Below are 14,348 nucleotides of genomic sequence, written 5' to 3'. Positions count from 1 at the left end.
ATTTCCCACATCTTGACGTAGAAGCATGAGGAGCTGCCAGCCTTGTCCTGTGCTGCAGGACCCCTGTGAGCACAGCGTGCCCACACTGTAGCATCAGTACTCACGTATCAAACCTGGGAGTGGTCTGAAATTGCAACAGAACTGCTGTACGTCTGCAGCCAGACACAGAGAATGGGTGAATCATCACTTTTTTTTTGTGCGTTTCCTCTGAAGAGAAAAAGGAAACAAGAATTGAAATTCTGGGGGGGTGAAATAAGTAATCCTACCTGCTGGACCATGGTTTCTTTATATGCAATAAATCATTTGACACATGCAGGGAAACCACACTTGGGTGCTTCTGCTGACTGTGCAGGAATATGATCTTGCAGGGCTATATACAGGATGTCTGCTCCAAGACCTGTCAGATACTGAAAATGCAGACAGATATAGTATCACGGTTACATTGACAGTTAGAAATCAGAGGTTCAACAGCTCCATGGATGACATTGCAATTAAAAGTGATAAAAATAAAAAATATGTTGTTCAGAAAGTATCAGTTTACAGTGAGCTCAAGTTTCCAGTTTGTGGGGAGCTGTTTGCTTTTAGAGAGGATGGTATGCTGCTCCCAGCAAAGCTATGTAAACATTTTCTACCAAGCCAGAATGTTTTTCCTGGAGCTGACATCTCATGCCTAGTGAAGCTCTTGGCTTCAGTTCAGAAGAGTATTTTACTAGAGAATTCACATATGCAAAAATGAACCTGCAGGACCCGATCTTATAAATCTCATCAGTCAAAGGGAAGCATAAAAGTTGTGCAGCTGAGGAGATGAGATCCCGATACTACACGGGAGGTCAAAAGCCAGTCAAGAAAGGCCAGACGGGGAAGAAACAAAGTTCAATTTCATAATCACATTTGTGGTATTTTGGTTTTGTTTTGTTTTGTTTTTTTGTTTTTTTACTACTATGTCTATAAAATGCACTCAGAGTGCAGCCTTTCCAGAAACTAAAACAGAGATTTATGTGTTTCAGCCACTACTGATCTGGTCTGACTAGATCATCAGGAAATAAAAATGTTCTGGGCAATTCAACTGAACATAATTTGTGTAAGGGAAAAAAAAATGTTTGCATCTGAACAAGTTTATGTAGTTAGTACTACTTGACCTGTCGTTAAGCTTTATGCTTTTCAGAGCTCTGCTGGGAAATGCTGTCAGCCTTTTAGACCGAAAGGCTGGAGGTCAGACTGGAAAGCTCCTGACCCTTCTGTGATTTCCGTGGGGAGGAACAGACAGAGACTCAGACTTCAAGGTAAAGGGATACAAATACTCGGGACAGCGCAGACCGAGCTGGCCCTGCAGGGCTCCATCCTCGGTTTGCGCTGGTTTGGGTCGCTCCGTGCAGCGCTGGGTACTGTGACCCCCCACTGAACAGTGCGACAACCAACGTGGAGAGCGTGTTGAGAGATGCACCCACTTTCTGCATGGAGGCTTGGGGTTTGCTTTGCAAGGCAACACTGGCTTTTGGCTTTCAAAGAATGGTCTTCAGCAGAAGCTGCTCCCAGCAGGAATCTTGAAAGGAGAAGGTCCAGAATATCCCTAGCCACTGGGAGGATAGGAGGAATCGGCTCAAGGTAAGTGCCGATGCGGGATGACAGGGACCAAGCAGTAGGGATAAACTATGCTGGTTTGTAGGGATGTTGATTTTACTGATGCATCTGCCAAAAACGTCAGCTGTGCCTGGACGGTCTGCTCTTGCCTGGCAGATGCGTGTGTGTGTGGCGCAATAACCAGAAGGAAACGTTACTCAGCTCCATTTCCTGAAGGTCAGTGGCTAGCAGAGAGGCATCCGTGACGTCCCGCGGAGAGAGACTCCAAGAGAGACAGCGAGGTACAAACGTGTGGTTGGGAGTTCACAAGGAGCTCAAACAGGCCAGTCATATTTTATTTCCAAAGGTTTTACTGCACCCGGGGGACCCTTCCCACACGGAGCAAGGGTTCAGAGGGCTCGTCTGACTGGTGGGCACGTGGCTAATGCCCTTGGTCCTGGGGGCGGTGGCTGGGCAGCCTGGCAGCGGGGCTGTGAGTAGGGGAGCCGGGGAGGTGATGCATGACGGGCTCTGACAGCTTTCCTGGGGTGCCGCGGAGCTGGGAGGTAGGAAGTTGGGGGTGTCGTGGTTTGTAGGCTTGGCTTTAAGGTTTGCTGGAAGGATACCTGCTTGCAGTTAGTCATACCGTAAGCTGTGTTTGTGTCTTCATTAATTCATCCTTTCTTCCACGTGAGGTAGAAGTGTGTAAGAGAAAATGTGGCGTGAGGTTGTTTTTTACGTATAAAATTTCCTCTGTATAAAGCTTTTGCTGTGGAGCTATAAAAAGCAAATTTACAGGGTATCTCTCGGTTACACAAGACCAGATAGCGAAATCTTCAGCAAAAGGTAAAGGACATTACCTGTCTTGCCAGTGAAATATTTCTGTCTGCTTTATTAAGTGTTTCACCTCTGTTTCTCTCTGGTTGGGGTTAGTTAGTGAGTGAAAAATTCCTGCAAGGAGCAGAAACGCTGGCAAGTGAAAGTGAAAGTAGGGCATAACTGGATATTTTGGAAAGCTGATGGGGTTAGGCAGACTGGGAGCCCTGGGTCTCGACAAGGGTTAGTATCCATCTATGGATTGCAGAGAGAGGGAACAGGGATGGGGGGAGCAATGGAGAAAAGCTCCCTGGAAACATCATCCCACCCCACTCCCCAGCTTTCCTCTCCATTTCCCCCCCACCCCCTCAAATCCCACACCTCAAGTCCAGAAACTTCAAATTCCTCTGCTGCAGCAGCAGCAGCAGCAGCACATTGCTGTGCAGAGGGGAGAGAAGGGACAGCCGCATCAAAAAAAATCTCCTGGGAGTGCTGGATCTCATGAATCTCCCGAAATGGGATTTGAGAGAAAATGAATTGGGAGCATTTTTCTAGGAACAGGCCTGGCTGGTGTTACTGTGTACAAAGAGCAGCCATGGTCTGAAGGCAGTGCTGGAACAAGCTAAGGCTGCGAAGGAGACTCGGGTCCTTCCTTGCTCTTTGTTCTGGCAGTCCAGGGACTGCCAAGCCTTTGTTTGTGGACCTTTGTACTGTAACCAGCTCTATAAGGGAGCTCCTCCTATAATGACTTCCTCTGATTAGCCTGCTCTGAATACCCGTGATCCCTGCCAACTCATGAAGGGTGTCAGAGCCAGATAAATGATCATTTCCAGTTTTGTCTGAATACTGTGTTTAAATTCTTCGGGCAGTTCTGGGTAGCTCAGCCACAGACCTATGCAAACTCCACGCCAGGCAGGTGGGCAGCTCTCAGCTGTATATGTGTGCTCCACAATAATGTTGTAGGAGCAGCGAAGTGATGAGATACGTAGAAAAATGTTGGCTGGGTCCAAAACTGAGACATTCAAAGGAGGCTGAAGCACAGCAGCAAGCAAAGTAAAATCCTCTGAATTTGAATTATTGGTGGCTACCTGTTTCAGCTTCTTTTCTTTGCAGGTACTGTGTCTCCAGGGCAGAGCGCAGAGCAGAGACTTTACTGGTAAGTGATTCCTCCCCACCAGGAATTTGACCTTACCTAGCTGCCAGATGACCACCCAGCCACTCTCTCACTCCCTCTCCTCAGTTCATGAGTTGAGATAAAGACAAGGAGATCATTGGGCAAAACAGACTTGACTTGGGTAAAGTTAATTTATTGACAATTAAAATTGATTTGGAAGGTGAGAAACAAAAATAAAAATTAACACCTTCCCCCCTCCACTTCTTCCCAGGCTCAACTTCATTCTTTCATTCCTGACTTCTCTACGTTCTCCCTGCCCCTCACCCACAAAGCAACACAAGGGGGATGGGGAATGGGCATTGACCTCAGTCCATAGGAGTTGCCCTCTGCCACTCCATCATCCTCAAAAATTTCCCATGCTCCAGCATGGCTCCTTTCCTATGGGCTGCAGTCCTTCAGGATAAGCCTGCTCTGGCATGGGCTTCTCTCCATGGACTGCAGCTTCCTTCAGGGCATGTCCACATGATGCAGCATGGGGTCCTCCATGGGCTGCAGTGTGGGTATCCACTCCAACATGGTCCTCCGCAGGTTGCAGGGGGACAATCTGCTTCACCACGGTCTTCTCTATGGGTTGCAGGGGAATCTCTGCTCCAGTGCCTGGAGCACCTCCTCCCCTTATTCTTCTTCACTGACCTGAATGTCTGCAGGGCTGTTTCTCTCACATTTTTCCTCACTTATCACTGCTGGGCAGCTTTCTCAGAGGCACCACCAGCTTGGCTGATGGACTCAGCTGTGTCCTGCAGTGGGTCTGTTGAGCCGGCTGTGTCCGGCATGGGACACCCCCTGGTCTCTTCTCACAGAGGCCACCTCTGCAGCCCCTGCTGCCAGCACCTGGGCACCTGCACCCGGTACAGTACCTGTGAGCGGTAGCTTTGCTTTCCTGAACACTAAAGGAGGGATGATGCTATCAGTGCCTTCCGAAGGCATTCTGACTTCTGCAGCTCATCACACACTGCCTAGAAGCCAAATCTTACTCCTGCTAGCCAGGTGGCACCACTGGCCTTCACATAACGAGCTGAGTTTATTGTGTCGAGTTGTATTTTCTTCCAATGTGTATTTTAGAAATACATATTTTAGAAAAAAACAGTGACCTGGGTCCAAGACACAGAGGTCAAGGTGTCCTGGTTTGGCCTAAACCAGGCCAATTTTCCTTTCAGTGATTTTTACTTTCAGCTAAGTCTCTTCTAAGTAACTGCACTTTCTGAAACTAACTGCATGTTTTGCAGACAGTGTCTGCTTCCAGGACTGATAACGCTCGAAGTTTGTAGTTATCGCTGAGGCACCGGTAGGGATGTTATGCAGAAAGGCTCTTGCTGTACTTATTCTTAGAGAAACCAAGGTCACTGCTGAATTCCTCATTGCTTACGAGTGAAGAGCCGAAGGGGGGTCGCACCTGCAGGGAGGAGCGGACAGGGCAGGTGACCCAAAATTGACCAACGAAGGTATTCCATCCCATACACGTCATTCTCGGTATAAAGTGGGGGGATCACGAGGGTCTCGCTCTCTTTCTGCTATGGCCGGTGTCCAAAGAGGACTCCGTCTGTTTTACTGCTGCCCCTGATCCCGATCCGTGCATCCCTGAATCCAGCTCTTGACCATCGCTAGGCCCAGCCTGGGCCTTCCCGGAGCCTGCCCTGCAGCGCTGGTGGTGACGTGACCAACATCATGGGAGCTCGATTTTGGTTTTGTATATATTTGTATATATTTGATTTTTTCTATTATTATTATTATTATTATACTCTTTTTCATTATTATAGTTTATTAAAACTGTTTTAACTTTCCAACCCGTAAGTCTCTCTCCCTTTTCCCTTTCCCTTTGGTGGGGGGGGGAGTGCAGTGGGAGGGTTAGCAGAGAGCATCTGCCACAGGTTTAATAGCCGGCCCAGCTTTAAACTGTGACACAGGGTCATTTCTGTGGTGCTTACCATTCCCCATAAACATACAAACATCAGTTCCTTGGTTCTGGTTAAACCTGCACTTCCCAGCTGGAGGGGTCTCATTTTGTGAGAAGTTATTAGACTTGTGACCAGACCAGGGATATCACATAATTTGACAGCTTTGGAAAAGACCTATACTTTAATCTGGATTTCTCTTCTGATGTTAGGGTCAAGCAAGCAGCCAGGAGTCAGTCAGCTCTTCTGCGCCTGTGGTATCTTCTGACTCATCTGGCTGCTCCTGCGATGGAGTACGCCTGGTATTGGCTCGATGATTCTGGGCAGTGGATTGAGTATGGGGAAGAGGTGAGATCCATCCATGGCTGATTCCGAAAGCTCTTGTTAAGCCATCTTCAGAGAGTTATTTAGGGCACGTTGCTCTGCAGCTGGTGTGTTTCACATGTGCTGCTGGGTGCCCTTGCAGTGCTGCTCTGATGCCCCGGTAGATTTGTCTTATTAATTGTCCCTCAAAGCAGTATTGCTACTCTGTGAAAGCTTGCAAAGGACTGGCTTTGAAAGTGAGTGCATTTTCCAGAGATGACGGACGTCTTTTGGCTGAAGCTGACCACACAGGCTGAAGGCTGCTTTGTTGCTGTTGTTACAGGCAGCTCTTCTCTGTGGGGTACCCCTACATTGCTGAAGAACAAAATGGTTGAAGCCTTAGAGACTTAGTTCAAAATGGCAACCCGTGACAGGGGCCTGGGGAAACACTGGTATTTCCCCACAATGTTGCCTAAATCAAAGACTGGTTTCTAACAGGTATAATTTCCTTGTTTTTTCTACAGCATCCGGATCACTGCGCTGCCACGGTGACATCTGCAGATCTGGAGAAGGAATTTCTAGCTGACCAGAAAGGCATTGTGTTATTCAGGGCTGGTTCTCAGAAGTATGAGTTAGACTTTGAAGGTGAAGTATCTCCTTGTTTTAAGTTAATTACACAGTGTAACTGGCTCTAAGGTAGCCTCCTTCGTGCAGAGTTGTCACCCTATGTCAGGGTTTCTTTGAACAGGTCTTTTTCCTCCTGTAAGTTTTCTCCAAGCACCACTTGAGCAGTATTTGCATTTCTCTGCAGTTTTGAAATGTCCCGCTCGAGCTTCTAGACTTGTGCATATATAGTCAAAAAAACATCTCTGACAGTGTTACGTATTCAGAATAAGAGCTGAGAGTAAACACTACATGGCAGCTGGCTTACGCATTTGGGTTTATACAACGAAAGAGGAGAAATGAGAAAGGAAGAAAAATAAGCACTGAAAAGTCAAATGGTGAAGAAGTGAGCCCATGGCAGACATCTTGCAAGCTAGTTGTGGAGAGAGAAAGCACACACTGCAACAAGGGAAAATTTAGGGCTGGTTGCACAGAGAGAGAATGGGAAATGCTTTTCTGTTTCTAATTTATTTACCCATCTTAGAATTCCTCTTAGCTTTCCAAACTTTAAATCTGTTTCCTGGCATGAATAAAGAGTGTGGTGTTTAAAGGAGGAAACAATGGATAATTAGCCATGTCACACAGCGTGCACTGTGTGATATTGTTACAGGACCAAGAAGAGAGGGCAGACTTTCCTCTTACCACCACGTAACAATCCTGCACTGCTGGGAAAGCTAGATTTATGGCCTCCATCATATTGAAAACTCTTCCCTGCTGTATGCCTGACGTCAGATGTGTTTTTCTCTGGCCGACAGCCTGGATGTGAATGCATGTGCAGGTGCAGTTGGTGGTTAGTTGCCTTTGAGCTTCACAACCTATGCTAGCAGGTGGTTGACCTTCCTGATCTCCAAGCAGAAGCAGTGGGAATAGTTTTGAAGTATGGAGTGGGATGGGTGTGGTGGAGAGAGCACCACCATGCTGTATTCGGGACTACCTCCTCTTTTATTTTTTTCTAAACACATAAGAGTGTGTCCCTGGACAATATATTACCTAATTGTTGAGTCATTGTGGTTTTTTTTTTCAAGACATGGTCCAAACAAATTTGATTTATGAAACTCAGAGAAGAGTTGCCCGACTGCCAAAATCTGTGTCCTCTCAAGGTGGACAAGACAGAAGGTAATATACTTTCATTATTTAATAATGTCTCTAGATGACAGCACATTTCTGCTAAGAAGTTCCTCCTACCTGACTAGAATTCATTTTTAGATTTCTTAAATTCATTATTACATAACTTTTGCTGACTGGTTTAATGGCAAAATCTGTGGTGACAGCATTTGTAAATTTCGCAACAGTTCTGCGAAGTGCGCTGGAGGGATGTTTGGTGGTAGCCTCTGGCAGCGAGAGACCCCTAGAGTAGATTTGTTCTCTCTGCAAGAGCAAGGCCACATAGGGCTGACACAACTGTGCCAGGAATTTTTATTCCTTGATTTATGCCCCAATAGTACTAAATACTCTGTGCGCAGTGTAGGAGCAAGGGACTGCCAGTCCCAAGAACTGTGGAGCAGATAGATGCCATTGGCTGGAAAGCTGAGGATAAAACAAAACACAGAAGCAAATCCCTCTAAATGAAGTGAACTGGATGTGCTTATTTGGGATACCCTACCTATGGCTTTTTTAAAGGAAGTTCAGCTTGACAGAATTTAAGAATGTCTGCTGTAAAAGTTAGTTGTGCTTCTGCTTGTTTTCAAAAGAGCCTTCTCTGCTTCAGAAACTCACCAGCAGACAGTGCATTTGAAGCCAAGGGTTCAATCCAAGGGCTGGTTCAACCAAGGGTGTGTTGATTCAAAAAGAAAACAAACTGTAGCTCCTGAATGGATGCTAATGCTCCTGTTGCCTGGGTTAAAACGTGCATGTCAGGAGGGCATTAGTGCTGGAAGTTGTTGAGCACTGACTGGTGCAGCAGTGCCTGCAGGGCACAACTGTCCACCCACAGCCTCCTGACAGGCTTGGTCCTGGGGACGGATAGGGGCAGGCCACCCATTGGCCAGTGATTTAGAGACGAGCAGCCACATGGAGGGAGAGGGCTCATGCTCCAGTTTCCTAAAGGTTCAAGTAGCATGCATGGAGGGCTAGCTGGGAGCAGCTGGCTAAACTGCCCGGCTAGGAGCGTGTGATTTCTCATTTGAAGCTCTCTTAACAGTGTATTGACCTGCCAAGAGATGCATTAGTGTCACCAGGATGTGTGTGGAAATGTAAACTGGAGAAAGGGATAATGGTTATGTGGAAAGTAAAACAAAAACAAAAATCCAGGGATACTGGAAGGCTGATGTAGAGTCAGCAGCTGGATCCTCTGGGAGGGGATTTAGTTAGGAGTATTATGGACTGACTTGCTCTTCTTTCTCTCCTGAAGCCAAAACATGGCTCTGTCATGTTCTGTCTGTCCTCCGCAATGGGACCAATCTGCACTGCCTGATATCGGGTTCAAGGTATGTCTTTCCAGCTCTCCAATGTGTAGAGTGAACTGTGTCCTGTACTGATTTTTCTGATAACATGACCCAAGGCACTTGAGATGCTCTGAGCTTTTAAACACATCTTATAAAATAAGCAACTATGAGGTGAAACAAGACTGACAATTTCACATTCAGAATAGACTTGTGTCTCCTGGGAGGCTCTCTGAGACCCCCTACATATACCACACAGGATAAGAAAGGCCCTTTTGGGGGTTACTGGTCTTACGTGTCCTTTGCACTCTCCCAAGGCACCTGATCTGCTGATAAACTGGATGAATTGCATCTTAAAGGGGTGTTGTAGTATTTCCTCAGTCCATTTGAGGCAAGATGTTATTCGCCGTGGTAAAACTAGGGCTTAGCGCTGTAGGGAAGGGGCTACGAGGAGCTAGGGTGTCAAATCCAGGTGAAACTGATATTCACTCTTCTCCAGCTTGAATACTGCTGGGCATTTCATCTTTAGGTTACCCAGAAGTAAAAATAATCTAGATGCGGAGGTGTGTCCACCGAAGGAAGCTCACGTGGGATTGCATTCACTTCCCTCAGTCGGTGCCTGTGCTTCCATATGGGGAGTGAGGGTGAAGGTAGGGAGAGGATGGTTAACTGGAAAGACAGGAGAAGCTTGTGATTTTAATGGCAGGGCTTTTCCTCTGATGTGAGGAGGTTGATGAGTCCTTTGGAAGGATTTGGAGTTGCTACTGTCAGTAATACCTTATTTTTGGCGTTTTTAAAATTTTCAGTTGGTACAGCTCAGCTACACTTCCCGTGAATATGGAAAAATTAAGAGGCTCTTTGAGAAGACGATGAAAGACTACTGCATCCACCGACTGCAGAGGATCCAGAACCCAACGCTTTGGCAAGTTTTTCAGTGGTTTGTATCTATTTTATTTTGTTATCTTTATGGTAGCAGAAGACTGGTATTTCCTGATCTATTGTCCCTCACAGTCTGCATTAGGAGTTGCCAAATCCAGCAGCCCAGCAGAGGTGTATCTGTGTGCCAAGGTCCATCTGGCAGAGAGGTTCAACACATGTTCCCAGTAGGTGCACAGGCACAAACACACATGTACGCACAAAATGTATGAATACACACACAGCTGGCCACAAAAACCAACACAGACAGCACAGCACTCATGCAATCATAAAAAGCACCAACGGCCTCATCCTGTTCTCTTCCTCTGGCTGATTGGGATGAAAGCCTGTCACTGGAACATACGTACACATATGGGTCCCTATAGGTGATGGTCTTGGACACTCAGCCTACCCACGTGCTGACCCCTGGATCCTCTCGTCTCCAGTTACGTTCTGCATAGACACACACACATGCAAATGGGTCTCTATAGACTTCATGGTGTCTTCAGCGGTTGTCCTGGACCTCCTGGTCCCTCCGGTAAGCAAGTTCACACCTTCTGGTCTCTCCAGCATCTGGCTCAGACTTATGGCTGCTTCAATACCTGACTCCCAGGCCAGCTACCCTCCTCACTGGCTTTCTAGCTTGATATTGGCTAGTGATCACACACTGACACACCACCCTTGCTTGCTGCAGTTGCTGGTGCTGTGGACATGCACCTCCTGTGATCCAAGGTCCCACTCCAGTTGCTGTACCTAGACCCCTATACACGTGCATGCATACAGACTTGGAGAGTCCATCACCCAGGTAAGAGTTAGAAATGAATTTTTATGAGAAGATAGGGCAGCCTGCACTGATCAGGCACAGGGCATGGCCAGAGAAGCCTGCTGACCAGCCAGTTGCCTGTTTATACACAACCAGCCCTTTTTACCCGCTTATCCATGTTTTCCCATGTTTGCTGCTTCTCAGACCATCTTGATCCCTCCCTTCTCACACCTACAGTTTCTTTGTTAAACATGCCATTATAAGTCCTGTGCAATCCCCAAATGCTCTTCCCTGCTGTCCCATAATGAGTCCCATACTCTCATAGACGGTACCCTGCTTCTGTCCATGAGCTGCTCCAGAGCCTTTCCATTGCTCATGGTGCTGGGTGTCTCCTGGTTCCTGGGAGAGGCCCAGGCTGGAGCTCTTCTCTCTGTGATCGGGTTACTGGGGTTGTGTCTGTGCTCTTTTTATCACATAACCTAACAGGGTGCATGTGGGGTTCTTGCTAGTGTTATTCAAAAAGAAAGTTCTTTTCCTTCACCATCACTGAGCTATGGTATCTCAAATTTATTCTTTTTGTTTCTTAGCCTCTTCCACATGGGATTTTCTAAAAATTGGGAAATTTTATGTGATAAAGATAGGGGTAGAGATTATACAGTCTTCACTGTGGCTTTATACAGCTCAGTTTTATAACCATATTTATGTATTCAGGATTTATATAACCTGGGAACTGACCAATTCCCAGTTGAGAAATGTTTGTCTCTCTACTCTCTCATGTGGTATGAAGCTGTGGGTGACGCAGTCCATAGCGATGCTGAGAACTTTTTGTTTTGCTGGAAGGAACCAGCTGTGCAGCAGGGTACCAACAGAAGGGCAAAGCAGGCTGTAACCCTGCTGAGAGTGGTTTGTGTCACTGTTCCTCCATGACCCAAACGTAGGAAGAGTTGAGTTGGGAAATTGTCCTCGTTTGAACCAGGGTAACATGTCATTCATTTTTTTTTTTTGTCCCTAGGCAAAGGGAGCAGATGAAGAAGCTCAATAAATCAAAATGGGTGGATGAGCGGCTTCTATTCCATGGGACAAGTCCGTCTCACATGTCTGCCATCTGTGAGCAGAACTTCGACTGGAGGATCTGTGGGACTCATGGGACAATGTATGGAAAAGGTACAAGTGCTGAAGTGTGGGTTCAGAGGCCATAGCAGCATGGGCTGCAGACCCTGGCCAGGCTGGTGGCGGGGTGCAAGGTGACTAACTGTCCCTGACCCCTGCACTGCTGCCATTAGGGCACTCTCACCTGTGTGCACCTGCATCGCTGCAGGCAGCATCAGCATCAACCCCCTTTCAGGAGGGGCTAAAAACACCCCTCTTTGCCTCAGGTACCTGCTCATCAACGAAGGTCTTGGACAGGTGGGACTGGGAGGTTGATGGTGAAATGTGGCTAGAGTCTTTCAATGCTTTAATATAAGCCGATGTGGAAACACCTGGTGAGGATGTGTGCAGAGCTACCTGGGGTTGTTGAATTGCTGGCTGCCAAAGTGCTGATAGCAGATATTTGTTCCTTGGTTGATGTGTTGTCTTACCTGTGGCTTTTTCTGGTCCCCAGGAAGCTACTTTGCCAGAGACGCCAGCTATTCTCACGAGTACTGTTCCTCTCACAGTGGTCGCTACAGCATGTTTGTAGCTCATGTTCTAGTCGGAGACTTTGCTCAGGGAAACCCTGAATACCTTCGCCCTCCACCCAGACCCAGCAATTCAAACAGACTTTATGACAGCTGCGTGGATGACTTGACAGACCCTTCCATCTTTGTCATCTTTGAGAAGCACCAGATTTACCCTGCCTATATCTTGGAGTATGGTAGTGAGGGCCAGTGTATGATCCTTTAACGAACGGTGGAATCTCCTTTGAATTTACACTGAATAAATTACACTCTAGTACATCTTTTTTTTAAAATGTTTGTTCAATCTTAGTAGTAGCTTTAGAACCTTTTGTAATGCAGTGAATCAATATCAATCCCCTGAAGGATTTTGGGCCATAGTTTTTTGGTGGGGGCTATTCTTTTGCCAGCAGAAAGTGTTAAACTTTAATCTTCACTTTCTCTCTAGCCTGGGATGGGGACATACCTGCCTTGTGTACCCTGATCCAGTGACACCTGCTGCTGCTGAAAGTGGCACCACTGAGTATACAGTTAACTTGATACACTGATACAGTCACTTAGATATCATTCCTGCCTGTGATGGTGATAATGTGCCAAAGGGAGACTGGGTGGGAATGTGGAAGGAGGAAAAGTGAAAGTACCTACATCATGGTGCGCAAGACAGGAATCATGGCCTGTCCTTCCGGTAAATGGCAGGAAGATCCTGCGTCCTGGAGGCTTTGCAATTAAGATGGCAATGAACTTCGCTTTGTTTCCTGGTCACATTACTGACAGCTCTTCTCACCCTGTTCTTCTATGTCAAGTCTGCCTGTCCCTGTGACACCCTGTCCTTGCTCTGTCCCCACTGGGTTTAGGTCAAGAGAAGTGGGGATATCGCAGCTGCTGAAGTTAGATTCCCACCACGCCACAACACTAACAGTGAGGAAGTCCACGGTGAGCTGAGTAAGAGCACAAGGCAGTGTCCCATGGGGGCTGCAGACCCAGTGCTTGCAGCAGTGAGGTAAGGGGGCTTTGTGAGGGGTGGCTGCTGGCACAGCCACCCCCCTACCCACCCTGCAGACTGAAGTTGGTGGTGGCTATTTTGAATTGTCATGCTGCCGCCTGGCACTTCTCTGGGCGATTGAGAAGTGCCCCAGTGGTGTGTGCTCCAGCTGGGGTGGATGGGGGAAAGCTTGGATGATGGACATGGCATTTGAAACTTGGCAGATGGTGGGATAACATTCAGGATGACTGATAGCATGGAAACAAAAATTATTGGCTGATTTTAAAACAGTCTTGCTGTATAAGCTGTTCTAATTCAGCAAAGGAGTCACAAGTGGTTCAGTTGCACACGCCATGAGCGGGAGGAACCAAGAGTAGGGATGTGTGTAGGATCTCATCAGCTTTCCTGAAGCCTGCTATCTTCAGGCACAATCAGTGCCCTTAGAAAATGTCAGAAAGGCAGCTGACTGCAGTGAGTCCCTGAGCTGCCATATTTAGTGCGCTTCCATGTCCCACCTCTTTTGCAGGAGCCTAAAGGTTGTACTTTTACAAATTAGTGACCTAATCTTGTCAGCCACAGGTGAGCGTAGTGCCTTCCATGTAGTCAGGAAGTAGAAGTGAAAGTCACTTAAACTGACTTTTTCCAGAATATATGGTATCCTTTAATTAAAAAAAAAAAAAAAAAAAGGAAAAGAGAAGCAAATGGCAGCAAGTTATCTGCCACGCACCTTTCTCTGTAAGGAAAGTGGTGTACAACAGTTAATTGCTTTCCTGTGCTATCAATACCACTGCACTGGAAAACTGCAGTGATTTTGGAGAGGTGTTTGCCTAGGATTTGTCAGTTGTCATAGACCTGCATCCTGTGCTTTGCATAAACCTGAATCTGAGCATTATTTGTACAAATGATAACAGAAAGTCAGTTTTAAGCTGTTTAATTTTATAAATAGGTGGGATTATATACAGATCTTTTTCAGTTTACAGGCTTGCTGCCTGGCACCTGGTGGGTGCTGTGTATGGGCAGCCTTCACCCTGCAATTGCCCTCCCCTTCCTACCTCCAAGATTTGGGCTCGTGAGGATGGGAAGGGAAGGAATAATGGACATTTCCAGCTGTCACCCTGCCTGGGTCCTTGCAACATTGCGTAAATTTGCTCCATGGCTTCATCAGCTTATGGGACGATTGTGTGTGCAGCCTTTGGGCAGGACAGGGGCTGCAAGATGGTGGGTTTGGGAAGAGTTTTGCTATT

General features: G+C 46.9%; 1 protein-coding gene across 9 annotated transcripts; it reads left to right on the top strand.

Annotated features, from left to right (window-relative positions):
• The first annotated feature begins 1,763 nt into the window (after positions 1-1,763).
• Positions 1,764-12,404, top strand: LOC137664423 (protein mono-ADP-ribosyltransferase PARP12-like). 9 transcript variants are annotated; one of them, XM_068402414.1, is made up of 11 exons: positions 1,764-1,862; positions 3,490-3,532; positions 4,880-5,247; positions 5,655-5,790; positions 6,270-6,390; positions 7,434-7,524; positions 8,759-8,834; positions 9,596-9,726; positions 10,399-10,509; positions 11,480-11,631; positions 12,071-12,404. In XM_068402414.1, the coding sequence occupies exons 3-11, from the start codon at positions 5,216-5,218 to the stop codon at positions 12,349-12,351; spliced, it is 1,131 nt and encodes a 376-aa protein (XP_068258515.1). In that variant the 5' UTR covers positions 1,764-1,862; positions 3,490-3,532; positions 4,880-5,215; the 3' UTR covers positions 12,352-12,404. The 9 variants fall into 9 exon arrangements, with proteins under 9 accessions (XP_068258515.1, XP_068258514.1, XP_068258513.1 ...); XM_068402413.1 differs by having other exon boundaries at positions 1,764-2,053; XM_068402412.1 differs by having other exon boundaries at positions 1,764-2,126.
• Positions 12,405-14,348: the final 1,944 nt, after the last annotated feature.

This window comes from Nyctibius grandis, chromosome 5 (assembly GCF_013368605.1).
Source record: "Nyctibius grandis isolate bNycGra1 chromosome 5, bNycGra1.pri, whole genome shotgun sequence".
In the NCBI taxonomy this organism is placed as follows: domain Eukaryota; kingdom Metazoa; phylum Chordata; class Aves; order Nyctibiiformes; family Nyctibiidae; genus Nyctibius; species Nyctibius grandis.
This window is presented reverse-complemented; position numbering and strand designations above follow the sequence as displayed.